The sequence below is a fragment of the Larimichthys crocea genome, chromosome VII (genome assembly GCF_000972845.2).
Source record: "Larimichthys crocea isolate SSNF chromosome VII, L_crocea_2.0, whole genome shotgun sequence".
Classification (NCBI taxonomy): domain Eukaryota; kingdom Metazoa; phylum Chordata; class Actinopteri; family Sciaenidae; genus Larimichthys; species Larimichthys crocea.
The window spans coordinates 2,221,486-2,240,918 of record NC_040017.1 but is presented as its reverse complement, the minus strand read 5'-3'; the positions used below and the strand labels follow the sequence as shown (position 1 = coordinate 2,240,918).

The 19,433-nt window shown below is 44.7% G+C and overlaps 1 protein-coding gene across 1 annotated transcript; it reads left to right on the top strand.

The window, feature by feature from the left end:
- The first annotated feature begins 18,293 nt into the window (after positions 1-18,293).
- LOC104939528 (phospholipid scramblase 1) lies at positions 18,294-18,980 on the top strand. Its single transcript, XM_010756078.1, has one exon. It carries the CDS (start codon positions 18,294-18,296, stop codon positions 18,978-18,980), a length of 687 nt encoding a protein of 228 aa, XP_010754380.1.
- Positions 18,981-19,433: the final 453 nt, after the last annotated feature.

Genomic DNA, 19,433 nt, shown 5'->3' with positions numbered 1-19,433 from the left:
GCTCAGAGCTTCCCTGATGTGTTTACAGCCTGTGCTGTGACACGGGCTATGAGTCGTTCACAGGAGGAGCCTGGGAAAGGAGAAGAGGTAGAGGAGGTTGTTGTTAATGTCCCTGTCTCATTGCTGTCTGTTTCTCGCAGTGTTCTAGGAGCAGAGCAGAAGGCTGATCCTTTTCTGAGGCAGTTGTTTGACGCTGTTCTCCCAAAGAAGGCTGAGAGGAGCGCTGGGGGTGGTTATCTGCTGCAGGAAGGTCTCCTGGTGAGGAAGTGGTCGCCACATGGTGTAAGCTGTGTTGGGAAGCCAGTGTTTTAGGTTGTGGTTCCTGGAAAAATTTCACAATGAGGTTCTTAGGACGTCACATGACCAGTTGGGACACCTTGGTGTTCTTAAGACATAACTATATCTTGTGATATTTTTTTTGGCCTTGTTTGAAGAAAGATGTATCTCACTTTGTTAAATCGTGTCCCACTTGTTAGATTACGGGGAAACCCAATCAGGTGATAAGTCCAGCGCCGCTTTGTCCCATCCCAGCGATTGCGCAGCCATTTGAACATCTAGTGATCGATTGTGTCGGCTCGTTACCTCGTTCCAAATCTGGTAGCAACTACTTGTTTACAATGATGTGTCAAAGCACACGTTATCCACCTGCTTATCCTCTGCGTTCCATCACAACAAGGTCAGTTGTAAAGGCGCTGTCGCAATTTGTTTCCGTCTTTGGGATACCAAAAGTCATTCAGAGTGATCAGGGGTCAAATTTCTCATTTATTTTCCCAAGTGTTGAAACAAATTAAAGGTCAAACATAACATGTCTTCTGCCTACCATCCACAGAGCCGGGGTGTGCTGGAGAGGATCCACCAAACACAAATCGTTATTGCGTAGTTACTGTGTTGAGTTAGATCAGGACTGGGAGGAAGGGCTGCCGTGGCTCCTGCTAGCTGCCAGGGAAGTGGTGCAGGATAGCACAGGGTTTAGCCCTAATGAATTGGTGTTAGGTCATTCAGTGCGTGGACCACTCGCAGTGATGCCACTGCACCGTCGTTAGAACCTCCATCGAACATAATTGATTATGTAAATGGTTTCAGACACCGTTTGTATTCAGCAGGGGAGATGGCCAAGGGTAAGTCGTCAGCGTCCCAGGGAAAGATGAAACGGTTGTATGACCGGAAAGCAGAACAGCACATCTTTAGTCCTGGTGACCAAGTTCTGGCATTGCTGCCCTTGATTCATTCGCCGAATTCATTCGGTCCATATACTGTGTTGCGTCAGGAGACGGACCAAAATTATATTCTGTCGACCCCGAACCGCAGGAAAGCAACACAACTCTGCCACATTAATCTGCTAAAGCCCTATTATTGTTGTCGAAGTCGGTGTCAGCTGTAGCAGCAGCGGGGAGTTCGTTGTTAGCGGGGGAGGACGATGGGGTCATGGCACCTGACGACGGGCTGCTGCACGCCCGACTATCAAACAGTGAGACACTGAGAAATCTACCGTTGTTGATGGCACATTTGACCGAGGCACAGAGTGCACAATTGTCTGCGTTGATCCAGTGTTTTCCTGGTCTGTTTGGAGATCCACCGAGTCGAACTCATTTGGTCCAACATGATATAGATGTGGGTACAGAAAAGGCAATTCGCCAGCGTTTCTATAGAGTGTCAGAAGAAAAGCGCAGAATGATGGATACAGAGATAAAATACATGCTTGAAAGTGGGATTGCCGAACCTTCTTCCTCTGCTTGGGCATCACCGTGTTTGCTTGTGGAAAAAGCTGACAAGAGTCCCAGGCTTTGTACTGATTACCGCAAGGTGAACGCCACCTCGAAGCTCGATGCGTACCCAGTGCCGCGCATTGAGGATTGCATAGACCAAGTAGGTGCAGCTCGGTTTGTCAGTAAATTCGACCTCCTTAAGGGGTACTGGCAGATTCCGCTGACTGACAGAGCGAGGGAGATCTCAGCATTTATTACACCTTCCGGGTTATTTGCTTATACGGTGATGAGTTTCGGGTTGAGGAATGCACCGGCGACTTTTCAGCGGTTAATGGACATGGTGGTGTCTGGATTGGAGGGATGTGCTGTCTGTTTAGATGTCGTCATTTATAGTGACATGTGGGAGGAACATCTAGCCCGTATTGACAGTTTGTTTGGTTGAGTGATGTCTGGTTGACAGTAAACATAGCAAATTGTGAGTTCGCCAAGGCTACTATTGTCTACCTGGGGAAAGTTGTGGGGCAGGGGGAAGTGTGTGCTGTGCAGGCCAAGGTGAGTGCTGTGGAGGAATATCCAGCCCCCACCACGAAAAAAGAGCTGCAGCGTTTCCATGGCCTGGTAGGGTACTATCGCAATTTTTGTAAGAACTTTTCTACTGTGGTAGCCCCTCTCACCGACCTGTTAAAGGGAAACACCCATTTCATTTGGTCATCCTTGTGCCAGAGAGCTTTTGAAAAAAGGTTAAATCTGTGTTGTGCTCATCTCTTGTCCTTGCAGCTCCTCGGATGGATTGTCCCTTTGAGCTCCAAGTGGACGCAAGTGATGTGGGGGCAGGAGCGGAGCTTCTTCAAAAAGACCCTAGTGTAGAGCGGCCCGTGAGTTTTTACTCCAAGAAGTTCAATACATTCCAGTTGAACTATTCAGTGATCGAAAAGGAGACCCTTGCACTCATTTGGGCATTGCAACACTTTGATGTGTACGTCGGTTCCAGTGTTCCTCTTGTTGTGTACCCCGATCATAACCCGTTGACATTTTTGCATTCTGTCCATTGCCCAAAGACTAGACTGATGAGATGGATGCTGTACTTGCAGTCTTATTGCCTGGACATCCGCCACATCAAAGGCTCGAAAAATGTTGTGGCTGATGCCCTGTCTAGAGTTCACAGTTCCTGATGGTCTTGCTTAATTCGCTGTGTGTAACTTTCTAGCCTTTTTCTGTCACTCTTAAATGCTTCTCCAGGCGCCGGAGTTGCTGAGGGATGGATATTGGGCTGGTTGGCCTGCCAGGGTTCAGTGGTAGGACAGTCTGTGTTTTTGTTGTAACTATAGCTGTGAGTATAAGAAATATGTATTGAAAATGGGTAATGTAGTTAATATGTCAGTGTTTATAGTCTACTCATCTAGGCTAGCTGTTGCGGTGTTCCTACTGGAACCCCTTTTTTTTTGGGGGGGGGGGGGGGGGGCTTTTTTTTTGTGGGGGGGGGGGGGGGTGACGGCCCTGCCCTTTATGTTGGGTGTGTTATTGGCAGGCTGCTGGTTGGTCTGTTTTGTTTTCCCAGGTTCATTAGAGGTGGGACCATCATCAGGGGATGTGCTACATCTGGGCCCGGTGAAGCGCATTTATCTCCACGCTGGCTGCTCTCTCACTCCACTCACGCTGTCTGAGTGAATCTATCTATCTATCTCTAGCTTAATTTTCTGATGTCACAATAAACATGTCCCGGTTGCATTTGAACCTCGTCTCCTCTACCGTTCTTGGTTACATTCCCCAAGCCGGACTGTAACATTAGTTTTAACCAGAAGCAGCTGAGAATTCATCTATTAGTGTCACAGCATTTTCAACCTGATGTTTGTCCTTTTAAGAATAATGCTGTATCATCAGCTAATTGGGTCAATCTGACTTCCTTACCAAAAATGGACAAACCTTCAATTACTGGGTTATTTAAGATATGTATTGAGAGTAATTCAGCAATCAAAAATAAAAAAGGCGAAATCGTACAGCCTTGACGGACGGATCTCAGGACTGGAAATCTTTTGGTAGTGTTAGGATATAGTATGACGCAGCTGTCAATATTTTTCACGTTGGGTGCAACAGTACAGTGAAATCATATCACTCTGCGAGGGACTACGGTGAACGGTTGGTGGAAGAAAACACGATCAATGTCTGCAATCCTGCTAAAGGGCTACTGTACTGTTGCACCCAACGTGACCCCGTGTCCTAATTGAGATTCACAGCCAGCTAAACTCTCTCTTGCATCATTTCCTCCAAGGAACAGACAAGTGTTGTATTTGGCCAGGATTTAATGCAAAAAAGTGTGAAACTGCGAAGATACAAAATACAAAAAAGTATTCAGTAAAATCAACAGTGTATATTAAAGTTACACTATGTAGATAATTAACTGGTTAACAGTAGCTGAGCAGTATCACAGACAACTCAAATAGGTTCCACTATCACCACTGGAAGGTAACTCAACTCAAACAACGCAGATGCCATCTATAAAATATCACAAACTATGACAAAGTGCAACAAATATACCTGCCAACATTCATAATTAACATAAAACTTACTCATATTCCCACTCAAAGGGCTGGAAATGAGAGGATGGCTTCACATCAGACAGAAAAACACCTCATGGACTGATTGTTATTCTCCAAGCTAATAGTTTTCTTTCTCTGGCCACCTACTGGTTGAATATATCACCACAATTGTTACTAGCGCCATCTAGTGGGCCGGCTGAACATAGCATAAAACAGTTTCAACACACTCCCCGCCTGGCATTATTTTAAGAATGCCACTATAAACCAATTAAACAGTGGAGGATAACAGTAAAATACAGTCTGAGATAGGTCTGAAGAAGGTCTTCATAGTCTTGCCATGTGCCACTTTGACCTCAACCTTCCTCACAACTCCGTCCTTGCTTGGAAGAGTCTTCACAATGATTCCCATGGACCATTTGTTCCGTTTTAGTTGCTTGTCCTTCAGAAGAACGATGTCCTTTTCCTTTAGATTTGGTTTGTTGCATTGCCACTTCTGACGACTTTGAAGCATGTTAAGGTACTCTCTTTGCCATCTGGCCCAGAAGGTGTCGGCAAGGACTTGAACTCTTTTCCACTGATATTTGAACATGTCCGTGTTGGTGAAATCTCCTGGTGGAACTGGGATTGCCTTTGTCTTTTGAGTTAGGAGTGTCATGGGAGTCAAGATCAAAGGTGCGTCAGGATCTGAGGAGACGGGCACCAAAGGCCTTGCGTTGATGATAGCTGTGACTTCAGCCAGCAATGTCGTCAGAACCTTGTGAGTCAGTGAGGGATTTCCTGCTTGCAAGAGCATAGAGTCAAGAATGCGACGTGCGATTCCTATCATACGCTCCCACGTGCCTCCCATGTGGGATGAGTGGGGGGGAGTTGAACACCCAGGAGCACCTTTGTTCACGTAGATAGTCCTCCACACTAGTGTCACCAGGCTTTGGAGATTCCAACTTCAGCTCTTTAGACGCGCCAATGAAATTGGTACCGCAGTCTGACTGTAACTGTTTAGCAGGCCCTCTGATAGCAAAAAATCTACGAAGAGCATTGATGAAACTTGAGGAGCTTAGCGTCTCGATAACTTCAATATGAACTGCTCTTGTAGACATACAAGAGAACAGAACAGCCCATCGCTTGCTGTTGGCATGACCACCTTTAGTGTGGCGTGTGGTGACCTCCCACGGTCCGAATACATCTAGGCCAACATACGAGAATGGGGAATCGGTTTGTAGACGTTCAGCGGGCAGATCTGCCATGATTTGCTGCTCTGTTTTCCCTCGAAGCTTTCTGCAAGTCACGCATTTGTGGATGAAACTGCTGATAGATCTCTTAGCACCAACCAACCACAAACCACTTGCTCGCACTGCTCCCTCAGTGAAGTGTCTTCCCTGATGCTTGACAGCTTCATGATGATGTCGAATGAGCAGGGTAGCAATGTGATGGTTTCTCGGGATCAGAAGAGGATTGGCTTCTTGAGTGGTAAGCTTGGACTCTGACAAGCGTCCTCCCACACGGAGTAGGTCTTTGTCATCAATGATCGGCTTGAGCTTGTACAGAGGACTGTTGCGTGGCAGATCTTGTTTTGCCTTAATGCGTTTGATTTCTTCGGCATACACTTCATTTTGGACACATCTGATGATAGTGTACTCTGCTTGAGTTAAGGCTTCTTCTGTGAGACTTGTTTTGCAGAGGTGCCAGCCTTTACAATCTTTGGACTTGAAACTGTGAGCTATAAGACGAAGGTATGCCACTGCTTTGACAAGAGAGGTCCACTTTGAGAACCGTTCAAAGCGCATTGAACCTAAGCTGCTTGATGAGGTTCTGGTCACAAGCACGGTAGCGTTCTGACGGATTTCAGTATCTGACTCTGGGTCAATGAGTTCGAATGGGCCTTTTTCAGGAGCAACACTCTTGGTCTTGAGAAGAAATGCTGGGCCAGACCACCATGTTGTGCTTTCAATTTTCTCTGCCGCCAGTGAGCGAGAACCATGGTCAGCTGGATTGTGTTCAGTTGGGACGTATTTCCACTGCTCTGGGAGAGAAGATTGCTTGATTCTCTGGATACGATTGTTCACATATACGTGGAATCTCCTGTTCCTGTTGAAGATGTATCCCAACACCACTTTGCTGTCAGTGAAAAATGTGATCTTGTCAAATTTGATCTTCAGCTCGTCCTTGAGGAGCTCTGACAGCTCCACTGCAAGCACTGCAGCACAAAGCTCTAATCTGGGAATGGTGAGCTCTGGCATAGGAGCAAGTTTGGCTTTGCCCATGAGGAAGCCAACTTCGCTGTGCCCATCTTCATGTGCTGCTTTCACGTAGGCTACTGCTGCTATAGCTTTCACTGAAGCATCTGAGAACACGCAGAGTTCGATGAAGATGGCTTGTGAGATGGAGAAAGAGACATAGGTACGAGAAACGTGCAAGGTTGCAAGGTGCTGCAGCGAGTCCTGCCATCTTCTCCAATCATCATACATGTCTTGTGGCAATGGGGTGTCCCATTCAAGATTGCGGCTAGTGAGCTCCCTGAGTAGCAGTCTGCCTTTGATAGTTACAGGTGCGAGCAGCCCAAGAGGATCGAACAAACTATTTACAGTTGAGAGCACACCACGTCGAGTGAAAGGCTTTTGCTCTTGTGGAACATCAAACATGAATGTGTCTGATGTGGTGTTCCAAATCACACCCAAGCTGCGTTGGACTGGGAGCTCATCTGTTGTTAGATCGAGGTCTTTGATCTCTTTTGCTCTGTCTTCAAGAGGGAAAGCACTCACCACCTCCACTTTGTTGGAGGCTATCTTGTGGAGACATAGATTAGAGAGGGCAAGCATTTTCTGGGCTCTCTGTAAGACATCAATTGCCTCAGCTTCTGTAGGGAAAGACTTCAGTGCATCATCGACATAAAAGTCTTGCTCGATGAAGTTGCGAGCAGTAGTTCTTCTGCCATTTACTTGAGTCACACCGGAGCAGGTTTTTAGTGTGTATGGCATAGTTGTGCCCTGTATTGCAAACATGTCGAAAAACTCTGTCTTTGCTAGTGACTCGTTACTTTGATCGTCTATTATTGCATAAATTTTTTTCGTGTTGTGTGGCTCACCTTTGGGGTGGACTTGCACCAAACAGATCTTGGAGCAGGACTTTCCAGTGATCTCATTCCCACATACCTCTGTACATGTGGCCATAACATCAATCTCCTGTGCAAGTTCTTGCTCCCCACCATGCTCTTTGGGGGATGAAGGAGGTTTGGACGTTGGCGGTGCTGGACCTGGGTGAAGAGCTGCTAGATGTCTCTCACTGCCACACTCGTCACACTTTGTTGTGGCTTTACATTCCTTAGCTTGGTGACTGGTAGAAACGAGGCAGCGATAGCAGATGTTATTTTCTTTGAGAAACTTTTTCCTCTCTTCCAGCAGCATTGTTCTGAAACCCCTACATCTTTTCAGCGGATGTGGTTTGTGATGTATGGGGCATTCCTTCTGAATGTCTGTTCTTGTTTCTTTTGTCTTGTCTGTCTCTAACACTTCTGTCTTGTGTGCTGTGACAGACTGTCTTTGGCTGTAGTTACTTGTTGGCTTTCCTTTTTTGTAACTGACTGTAGGGTTGACTTGTGGGTTGTAAGCTGTGGTAAAGCTCGGGTCATTCCTCGCTTTGGCTTGGCATTTCACAAAGTCCACAAAGAAAGAGAAGGGTGGAAAGCTTACATTATGGTCTTCTTTATACCTCGACCCCACCATTGCCCATTTATCTTGAAGGTGAAAGGGCAGCTTTTCCACAATTGGACTCACTCCTCTAGCTGAATCAAGGTAAGTCAAATCCGGGAGGTATCCATCTAATTTTGCAGCTTCCAGTTCACACAGCAGATCCGACAGGTCACGAAGCTTGTGAGGTTCTTTGCTTGAAAGCTTCGGAAAGTTCTGTAACCTTGTGAAAAGGGAGTTTTCTATTGCTTCTGGAGAGCCGTACCATTCATCCAGTCTCACCCATATCATGTTCAGACCAGCATCTGGGAATTTGATGTTCACTGCCTTTATTCTTTTTGCATGTTCAGAAGACTCAGGGCCAAGCCATTTGATGAGGAGGTTCATTTCTTCGCTAGCCATCCACCCCAAAGGTGAGCCACACAACACGAAAAAAATGTATGCAATAATAGATGATCAAAGTAACGAGTCACTAGCAAAGACAGAGTTTTTCTACATGTTTGCAATACAGGGCACAACTATGCCATATACACTAAAAACCTGCTCCGGTGTGGCTCAAGTAAGTGGCAGAAGAGCCTGTGACTATGTTGTTCAGTCATTTGATGGGAAAATGAGCTTTCCTCTCCCCATGCTTATAGAGTGCAATGCTATCCCAAACAATAAGGATGAGATGCCCACTGCAGAAGCTGCTTCACACCACCGTCACCTGGGAGCCATAGCTGGTGAGATACCACACCTTGATCCACTTGCCGACATTCTGCTGCTGATTGGACGGAATCTTCTGAGTGTCCACAAGGTCAGAAAACAAATATGTGGCAAGCATAATGACCCATTTGCACAGAAGCTTGACCTAGGCTGGGTCATTATAGGGGATGTCTGGGTAATGCCCACAAGCCAAGTGAAGTAAACGCTCTCAAGACACATGTACTGGACAATGGTCGCCCAAGCTATCTCACTCCCTGCAACAGCCGCTTTAACGTAAAAGAGAGCTTCACACTGAACCAGTCCAAAGCCATTTCCAAACCACTGCCACCTTCAAGCCTACAAGCAAAGCTCAGAGATGAGAATTTAGGAGAGACTGTTTTTTGCCAAACCGATGAAGACAACCGCCTTGCACATTCGGCTGAGGACCTTATCTTTCTGAAAAAGATGGAGCAGATCTTCAAAGATGACACTAACAGCTGGGTTGCACCACTCTCATTTCGAAGCCCAAGACGTCTTCTCCCAGACAACAGGTGCTACGCCCTTAAGCGCTTAGAGTCACTTCGACACACACTCAACAAGAAGCCAGACATGAAGACTCACTTCATTAAGTTCATGCAGAAAATGCTTGACAACAAGCATGCAGAGCTTGCACCACCTCACACCAAAAATAAAGAGACCTGGGGCCTCATGTACGAATACTTGCGTGGATTTCCTCCTAAAACTTGGCGTACGCCAGAACCCGGAAACTGTCGTACGCACAAAAATATTCAGATGTATCAAAGTGTGCGTTCGCATGGATCCAAGCACGTTTCTTTTGTACATCCCAATCAACGTGGAATTGAGCGCACGTGCAACTCCTCCCTGTCCACGCCCCATTTACATATGCAAATCTATTTAAATAGGCCCTGGACCTGAGATTCACCTCTTTGTCCGATCAGATAACGCGATGAACAAAGGAAAGAAAAGGAATTTTACAGAGTCTGAGCTAGATATTCTAGTGAATGAAGTGGAGATTCTGTTTGGTACCCTGTCAACAGGGATAAATATGACCAAAAAAAGACGTGAGTGGTAGTGTGTGTGTGAGGCTGTAAGTGCCGTGGGATCCGAGCAGCGCACACACAGGTGTGGACAGGTGTGGCGCTGCGGCTGACATTTTACGCCCGCTTTTACTGACAAGAATACTGAACACAGGGAGACAATCAGGGGCTTGTTAGAAAGCTCTGCAGCTCTAATTTCACCAGCAGAAAATAAAGAAAACCAAAAACATGATATTTGAATGCGCACATGCCCAAATATGCACTGGCACACTGGCACGGCTTCTGGGTAAGTAAAGAGTTTATTCGTTTAATTGTTTCGTATGTAATCCAGCGTTACATACGGGACAATTAAACGAATAGAAGCCACCCATCGCGCACCGTGCCAGCCTCCAGCCTGTTCTCAGCAATGCTGTTAGTCATAATGAATGAGTCGTGCGTTGAACCAGGCCACCTTGCCACGATGTTAGTTAGCTGCATTCGCGCATCACATATGATTTGAACATTGATGGAATGAAAATGTTTCCTACTAACATAAAAAAAATCATCCTGTGATGGCGCTTTTATAGCAATGTGTGTGCAGTCAATAGCTCCGATTACATTAGGGAAACCGGCTCTCGCTGCAAACTGTGCTTTAATGTCGGCCTGTTCAACAGCACTGTATGGGAATCTGATGTACCAGGAAGACATTCGGATGATTCCGTCCCACACAGCTGGCATGGCTCGGCTCAGGGTTAACTGGCACACTCCTGACCGATCGGCCAGCTCCCGCTGGAATGCCCCTGTTGCCGGGAACCCCAGCGCAGTCAGGCAGCCGGCCCGCCGGCCCCCGTTGCGCTCTCGGGCCGGCCGCAGCTCTGCAGTAACTCCAGTAACACTGGCCTTGGTAACCGAAATCGGCTTATGAGCCAATTATCATGGTTTGCAAGTAAATCCTTGCGTTCCTTAAATCGCTCACGTCGGTCCGTTGCAAGGTCCTCTAACAACGCTAACGCTGTCTTTGTTAATATCATTTTCTTAATCACATTGCGCATGCTTTTATATCCACTTATATAATTGCAAACACCTGCGTGTGTTAATAGTTCATAAGTGTGTCTCTGTTGTGCACATCACTCTGATGACTACTTGTTTTCACATTATTAACAGTTTCCCAGCTTCACCTCTAAGTGTCGCCAAAGGAACAATAGCTGTAGAAACGTGCGTACGACAGCTATGAAATTGGCGTGGGGCACGCACATTTCTACGATTGTTTCATGTTTGATACATTTGAACGTGAGCGTGGAAAAGGACGTACGCCCCTTTTTTGTGCGTACGCATGCTTTGTACATGAGGCCCCTGGTATCTTCTCACTTTCGGTGTTTACCACCCGCAGAAGCCTGGGAAGATCCGTGTGATGTTTGACTCCAGTGCTCAGTTTGATGGAGTGTCTCTCAATGATGTTCTGCTTTCTGGCCCTGATCTCAACAACACACTTGTGGGTGTGCTCCTACGATTCAGGAAGGAACCTGTTGCTATCACAGCGGACATTGAGCAGATGTTTTACTGCTTTGTCGTCCATGAGGATCACAGGGATTACCTTCGTTTCCTGTGGTATGGAGACAATGACCCAACCAAGGAAGTGGTGGATTATCGCATGAGGGTGCACGTCTTCGGTAACAGCCCCTCCCCGGCAGTGGCGATCTACGGATTGAGGATGGCAGCAAAAGAAGCCGAAGGTGAATATGGAACTAGTGCTCGCAACTTCACCGAGCAAGACTTTTATGTCGATGATGCACTGAAGTCTTTCCCTACAGAAGCTGAGGCAGTTGATGTCTTACAGAGAGCCCAGAAAATGCTTGCCCTCTCTAATCTACAGCTCCACAAGATAGCCTCCAACAAAGTGGAGGTGGTGAGTGCTTTCCCTCCTGAAGACAGAGCAAAAGAGATCAAAGACCTCGATCTAACAACAGACGAGCTCCCAGTCCAACGCAGCTTGGGTGTGATTTGGAACACCACATCAGACACATTCATGTTTGATGTTCCACAAGAGCAGAAGCCCTTCACTCGACGCGGTGTGCTCTCAACTGTAAATAGTTTGTTCGATCCTCTTGGGCTGCTCGCACCTGTAACTATCAAAGTTCTCGCTCACCAGCCGCAACATTGAACGGGACACCCCGTTGCCACAAGACATGTATGATGACTGGAGAAAATGGCAGGACTCGCTGCAGCACCTTGCAACCTTGCACATTCCTCGTACCTATGTCTCTTTCTCCATCTCACAAGCCATCTTCATCGAACTCTGCGTGTTCTCAGATGCTTCAGTGAAAGCTATAGCAGCAGTAGCCTACATGAAAGCAGGCGGCTGTGGCTCACAGGCAGAGTGGGTCGTCCACTAATCAGATGATCGGCGGTTCGATCCCGCGGTCTGCATGTCGAAGTGTCCTTGGGCAAGACACTGCTCCCGAAGGCTGTGCCATCAGTGTATGAATGTGTGTGAATGGGGTGAATGAGATATGTGGTGTAGAGCGCTTTGAGTGGTCGGAAGACTAGAAAGGCGCTATATAAGTACAGTCCATTTACCATTTAACACATGAAGATGGCCACAGCGAAGTCGGCTTCGTCATGGGCAAAGCCAAACTTGCTCCTATGCCAGAGCTCTCCATTCCCAGATTAGAGCTTTGTGCTGCAGTGCTTGCAGTGGAGCTGTCAGAGCTCCTCAAGGACGAGCTGAAGATCAAATTTGACAAGATCACATTTTTCACTGACAGCAAAGTGGTGTTGGGATACATCTTCAACAGGAACAGGAGATTCCACGCATATGGAACTAATGTATCTAAAGAATCAAGCAATCTTCTCTCCCAGAGCAGTGGAAATATGTCCCAACTAATCAAGCAATCTTCTCTCCCAGAGCAGTGGAAATATGTCCCAACTGGGCACAATGTAGCTGACCATGGTTCTCGCTCACTGGCGGCAGAGAAAATTGAAAGCACAACATGGTGGTCTGGCCCAGCATTTCTTCTCAAGACCAAGAGTGTTGTCCTGAAAAAGGCCCATTCGAACTCATTGACCCAGAGTCAGATGCAGAAATCCGTCAGAACGCTACTGTGCTTGTGACCAGAACCTCATCAAGCAGCTTAGGTTTGAACAGTTCTCAAAGTGGACCTTTCATCAAAGCAATGGTATACCTTCGTCATATAAGTCCAAAGATTGTAAAAGCTGGCACCTCTGCAAAACAAGTCTCACAGAAGAAGCCTTAACTCAAGCAGAGTACACTATCATCAGATGTGTCCAAAATGAAGTGTATGCCGAAGAAATCAAACACATTAAGGCAAAACAAGATCTGCCACGCAACAGTCCTCTGTACAAGCTCAAGCCGATCATTGATGACAAAGACCTACTCCGTGTGGGAGGACGCTTGTCAGAGTCCAAGCTTACCACTCAAGAAGCCAATCCTCTTCTGATCCCGAGAAACCATCACATTGCTACCCTGCTCATTCGACATCATCATGAAGCTGTCAAGCATCAGGGAAGACACTTCACTGAGGGAGTAGTGCGAGCAAGTGGTTTGTGGTTGGTTGGTGCTAAGAGATCTATCAGCAGTTTCATCCACAAATGCGTGACTTGCAGTAAGCTTCGAGTGAAAACAGAGCAGCAAATCATGGCAGATCTGCCCGCTGAACGTCTACAAACCGATCCCCCATTCTCGTATGTTGGCCTAGATGTATTCGGACCATGGGAGGTCACAACACGTCACACTAAAGGTGGTCATGCCAACAGCAAGCGATGGGCTGTTCTGTTCTCTTGTATGTCTACAAGAGCAGTTCATATTGAAGTTATCGAGACGCTAAGCTCCTCAAGTTTCATCAATGCTCTTCGTAGATTTTTTGCTATCAGAGGGCCTGCTAAACAGTTACGGTCTGACTGCGGTACCAACTTCATTGGCGCGTCTAAAGAGCTGAAGTTGGAATCTCCAAAGCCTGGTGACACAAGTGTGGATGACTATCTACGTGAACAAAGGGGCTCCTGGGTGTTCAACCCCCCTCACTCATCCCACACGCATTCTTGACTCTATGCTCTTGCAAGCAGGAAATCCCTCACTGACCCACGAGGTTCTGACGACATTGCTGGCTGAAGTAACAGCTATCATCAACGCAAGGCCCTTGGTGCCCGTCTCCTCAGATCCTGACACACCTTTAATCTTGACTCCCATGACACTCCTAACACAAAAGACAAAGGCAATCCCAGTTCCACCAGGAGATTTCACCAACACGGACATGTTCAAACATCAGTGGAAAAGTGTTCAAGTCCTTGCCGACACCTTCTGGGCCAGATGGCAAAGAGAGTACCTCAACATGCTTCAAAGTCGTCAGAAGTGGCAATGCAACAAACCAAATCTAAAGGAAAAGGACATCGTTCTTCTGGAGGACAAGCAACTCTTCCAAGACTCTTGAAGACTCTTCCAAGCAAGGATGGAGTTGTGAGGAAGGTTGAGGTCAAAGTGGCACATGGCAAGACTATGAAGACCTTCTTCAGACCTATCTCAGACTGTATTTTACTGTTATCCTCCACTGTTTAATTGGTTTATAGTGGCATTCTTAAAATAATGCCAGGCGGGGAGTGTGTTGAAACTGTTTTATGTTATGTTCAGCCGGTCCACTAGATGGTGCTAGTAACAATTGTGGTGATATATTCAACCAGTAGGTGGTCAGAGAGAAAACAGCCCTTTGAGTGGGAATATGAGTAAGTTTTACGTTAATTATGAATGTTGGCAGGTATATTTGTTGCACTTTGTCATAGTTTGTGACATTTTATAGACGATTTTTGCATTTGAGTTGAGTTACCTTCCAGTGGTGATAGTGGAGCCTATTTGAGTTGTCTGTGATACTGCTCAGCTACTGTTAACCAGTTAATTATCTACATAATTAACTAACTTTAATGTGCACTGTTGATTTTACTGAATACTTTTTTGTATTTTGTATCTTCGCAGTTTCACACTTTTTTGCATTAAATCCTGGCCAAATACAACACTTGTCTGTTCCTTGGAGGAAATGATGCAAGAGAGAGTGATCTTTATCTGGTTCAGGGATTAGTGTTATCATACCCTCTTTCATACTTGTGGACATTTCTTTCTTATCAAGACATTCTTTGAATAATTCCAGTAAAAGGTCCACAGTGATATTCCAAAAATGTAAATAAATTCAACTGAGAGACCATCGTTGCCTGGGGATTTGCCTTTTTTCACTGATTGGATTGCCTCTGATATTTCAGATTTTATGATGGGTCGTTCACAATTTGTTTTAAAGTGTTCTGAAATAGTTTGTATATTTTTTTATTGATTCAATAAATCTATCACAATCATTAATATGAGAATTTGACATGTATATATTGCTGTAAAATGAACCAACATAATTTGGAATTTTCAAATGATTGTTATTATTAATCTTAAGTGTAGAGATATTATTGTTTCGTTTCTCAAGAGCAAAAAAGTAGCTAGAATTTATTTTGCCTAATTCCAGCCATTTTGCTTATGAAGGCTTTTAATCTTTTCAATTTAATTACATCATCTTCTGAAAGATTATCTTTCTTCATTAATGTATGTAGTTCGTTCATAACCTTGGTTTCATTAGAAACATTAATATTTTTTTAACACTGATTTTAGTTTTTAATCTTCATCAGTTGTCTCTCACTAATAAGCATTTGCATGGATCATATTGATGCTGAATTGACAGTCAGACTGTCAACATATAACTTCTTTTATCTCATGTTTCGAGGACTGCATTCTTCCACTTACGTAACATTGCCAGAATCAGACGCATTGTCTCTCAGGCGGATGCAGAAAAACTAGTGCATGCATTTGTTACTTCAAGGCTGGACTATTGTAACTCTTTGTTATCAGGCTGCTCCAATAAGTCTCTTAGGACTTTGCAGTTAATTCAGAATGCTGCACGTGTTCTGACAGGAACCAAGATCAGAGATCACATCTCTCCCATTTTGGCTTCCTTGCATTGGCTACCTATTAAATCTAGAATAGAATTTAAAATGATTTTACTTACTTACAAATCTCTTCATGGTCAGGCACCATCATATCTAAAAGAGCTCATAATACCTTACTACCCCCCTAGAACACTGTGCTCTCAGGATGCCCCTCTCTCTCTCTCTCTCTCTCTCTCTCTCTCTCTTTCTCTTTCTTTCTCTCTCTCTCTCTCTCTCTCTCTCTCTCTCTCTCTCTCTCTTTCTCTTTCTTTCTCTTTCTTTCTCTCTCTCTCTCTCTCTCTCTCTCTCTCTCTCTCTCTCTGCCCCTCTCTATCTTTAACTCAACCGGTTGTGGTGACCGTCCACCAATGAGCTTGGGTCTCTCTGAGGTTTCTGCCTGTTAAAAGAAAGTTTTTCCTCACCACCATCGCCAAGTGCTTGCTCATGGTGGAACTGTTGGTCTCTGTAGATAATATTATAAAGAGTACGGTCTAGACCTGCTCTGTATGAAAAGTGTCATGAGATAACTTTGGTTATGATATGGCGCTATATAAATAAAATTGAATTGAATCGAACTGAATTATCATTAGCAATCCTTTGATATCCCATCTTGCACTACAATATACATTTGTAGCAACTACAATACAATTTCAATAAAAATTGTACACGCCTTTTCAGCAGCAGATCACATAATTATTTCTGCTTTACTTTTTTTTTTTTTTATTGAACCAGAAAAGATCCCATTGAGAGCAACTGCACAAAATAAGGACGAGTCAATTAAAACAGATACAAACAAATCAGATAGTATATCACATATCCTGAAAGTCATTACAAAAGTTGCTACAATCACTTTATCCACATTCACACACTGCGAGCATTGGCTGCCATGTAAGGTGTCAACTGCTCATCAAACAGGAGCTGCTACACTGACACAGACTCGGGGAGCAATCTGACAAACTGAAAATGTGACCTGATTATGACACTAGATGAAAAATCAAGAGATCACCAAAGTCATTAGGATTCATTTATCCTCTGTGGAGCATGTACAGGACATCTACAGGATACCATCCATCCAATAGTTACTAATACTTCAGTGTTTACTAAAGTGGTGGATTGTCCGACATAACCAGCACAGCTAAAAAATGCTAGAAGAATGGTAGTAAATAATGATTTAACAGACAAAATACTGCATGAAACATAAAAATACCAGAGAGACTAATGCATGAAGGCTGGAATAGATTCATTCATTCCCTGGAAACGAGGTCTGTACACCTTTTAATAATTAATAATCATCCCACAACTGATGTTGCCATTGTTAATACGATGATAAACTGCTGAGTGCACATGGTTGATGTTAGGGCTTTTTCATGTCAGCTATCAATGAAATTATTTACACGCACGCTTTTTATAACATTCTGAAGTCCTGGGAGGAAAAGTCTGTTAACTCATTGCAGTGAGGGAGAATTCTCACACCTCATGAACAAACAAGGCAACCTGACTCCCCTCCACTGCTGATGAAAAAAAAAAACACCCTGTTGTCAAGGAGTTAAAGTGCCATTACAACACATCTCACATATCACACATCTGTTGTTCGGGAAGCTGCTCAGAAGACATCGTCTTATAAAGACACACGTGCTGGTGGGTAATTATTCTTATTAAACATGTTTATGTTTACTTGAACTGTTTCATATACAGATCTGTACATTCTAGAATTCTTTCTAGTCGTCAGTGAGTAATTAGTTATTTTGAACCTGTCCTATAATATACCATCTATGCCAAGTCACACATTTTATTGCTCTGATTGGTTTTAATTATTAACCCAGGGGTAGATAACTATGAGCTATTAAAATGAGAAGAATGCAATGTGTGCCGATTATTATGTTTTTTGACTTTTGTGAATTTGTGACCCACTCCTACCCAAGCTAGCTGTTAACTACCTCTAGTCTTTATGCTAAGCTAGGCTAATTTCTTCCTGCTTCTTGCTCTTGCACCACACTAACCTGCACCATACCAGTGGTATCAATCTCCTCTAACTTTTGGAAAGAAAGTAAATTAACATATTTTGTAAAACCCAATTTTTCAAATGTGTCTGGGAATGACAAAGACATGATAAAGTCCACCAGTGTGTACAGACTTAAGAAGAAAGAAAAGGCAAATGGTGAAACTGTCTCTGGTTAACATCCATCACAGTCTATAAATGCATGCTCAGTGGTGACTTTGTCTTTTTCCTCCAAGTAAACTGCTTGAATAACTGGGATAATATATACTGTAAATCATAAGCAGTCAGAAGAACAGACACCTTGTAAATAAAATAAATTGAGTTTATCCCAGTCACCACACAGTAAGCCCTCACTGAACAGAAGCACTGTGTGTGCGTTTATAGACTGTGATGGATGTTAACCAGAGACAGTTTCACCATTTGCATATATATATAAAGTGGAACCATACTTTCATTGATGTATAAATATATTTAGAACATATATATATATGGATTTCATGATGTACTGTATGTTTGGAAACTTCAACAGATTGGCACATGTCATGGAAAATCAGGGAACTACAGAACCACTGCCTCACATGCCAGTGTACTATGTTGATTTGCCTGATGCACTGAATCTACCTCCAGTGAGCTCTGGAGCAGCACCTCCACCACCATATACACCTGCTCCCAAAGCGATGCCCATGCCTGCCCAACCTGCAGACTGCCCACCGGGACTGGAGTACTTGACTCAGATTGACCAGATCCTGGTCCATCAGAGTGTCAACATCCTTGAAATTTTTACTGGCTGGGAGATGAGCAATGTGTACACAGTCAAAGACAGAATGGGGCAAAAGGTGTTTGTGGCTATCGAGGAAGATAACATCTTATCCATGCAAGCATGTGGCCCTGCTCGACCTTTCACCATTCATCTCTATGATAACATGGGTAAGGAGGTCTTGACCCTGACTCGACCCCTAAGGTGCACCTCATGCTGCTTTCCCTGCTGCCTTCAAGAGCTGGAGGTGCAGAGCCCTCCTGGTACCCCCATAGGTTACGTGGTGCAGAATTGGCACCCTATTCTACCCAAGTTCACCATCCTGAATGAGTGGAGGAACCCCCAGCTGAAGATCAAGGGGCCATTCTGTAACTGTCAGTGCATACCTGATGTCACATTTGAGGTGAAGTCTTTGGATGAGCACTCTGTTGTGGGTCACATCAGTCGGCAGTGGAGTGGAATCATTCAGGAAGTCCTCACGGATGCAAATAACTTTGGGATCTCATTTCCAGTGGACCTGGATGTAAAGATAAAGGCTGTGATGATGGGAGCCTGCTTCCTCATCGATTTCATGTTTTTTGAGAAGAATAAAAAAAAGGATGACTAAAGCATTCATGAGAGGAGCTTGAGATAGTGTTACTTCCCAGTCTAGGGTGTTGGGAGTGTAACATAAGTAGGAACAACCAATCACGAGGACGAGCACAGGAAATCTTTTGCAGAACTGATTATCTGATTATCTGTTCTAAAGAGCTGATTATCAACACTTCCAATACTCACAGCACTACTCAACCCCACCCACAACCTCACCTGCATCAATGAAACTGTCGAGAAGTTGGAGTACTTCAAATACCTTGGACTCAACTGAACTTAGACTTGATCAACTGACATCCACAACCTCTACAGACTCCACAGACTCTCTGCAAACTTTCTGTTGCCACTCTGTGATCCCCTACTCTCCTGTTTCTTAAACATGTTAGCTGCCTTTGGTGGGAACAAACTCACAGACACCACACACAACACCTACAAAATGATTTGTCTCCCCATGACATGCACTTGACCC

What these genes read in the sequence shown, in the direction of transcription:
- LOC104939528 (XM_010756078.1), top strand. Translation starts at nt 18,294, where the DNA reads ATGCCCATGCCTGCCCAACCTGCAGACTGCCCACCGGGACTGGAGTAC.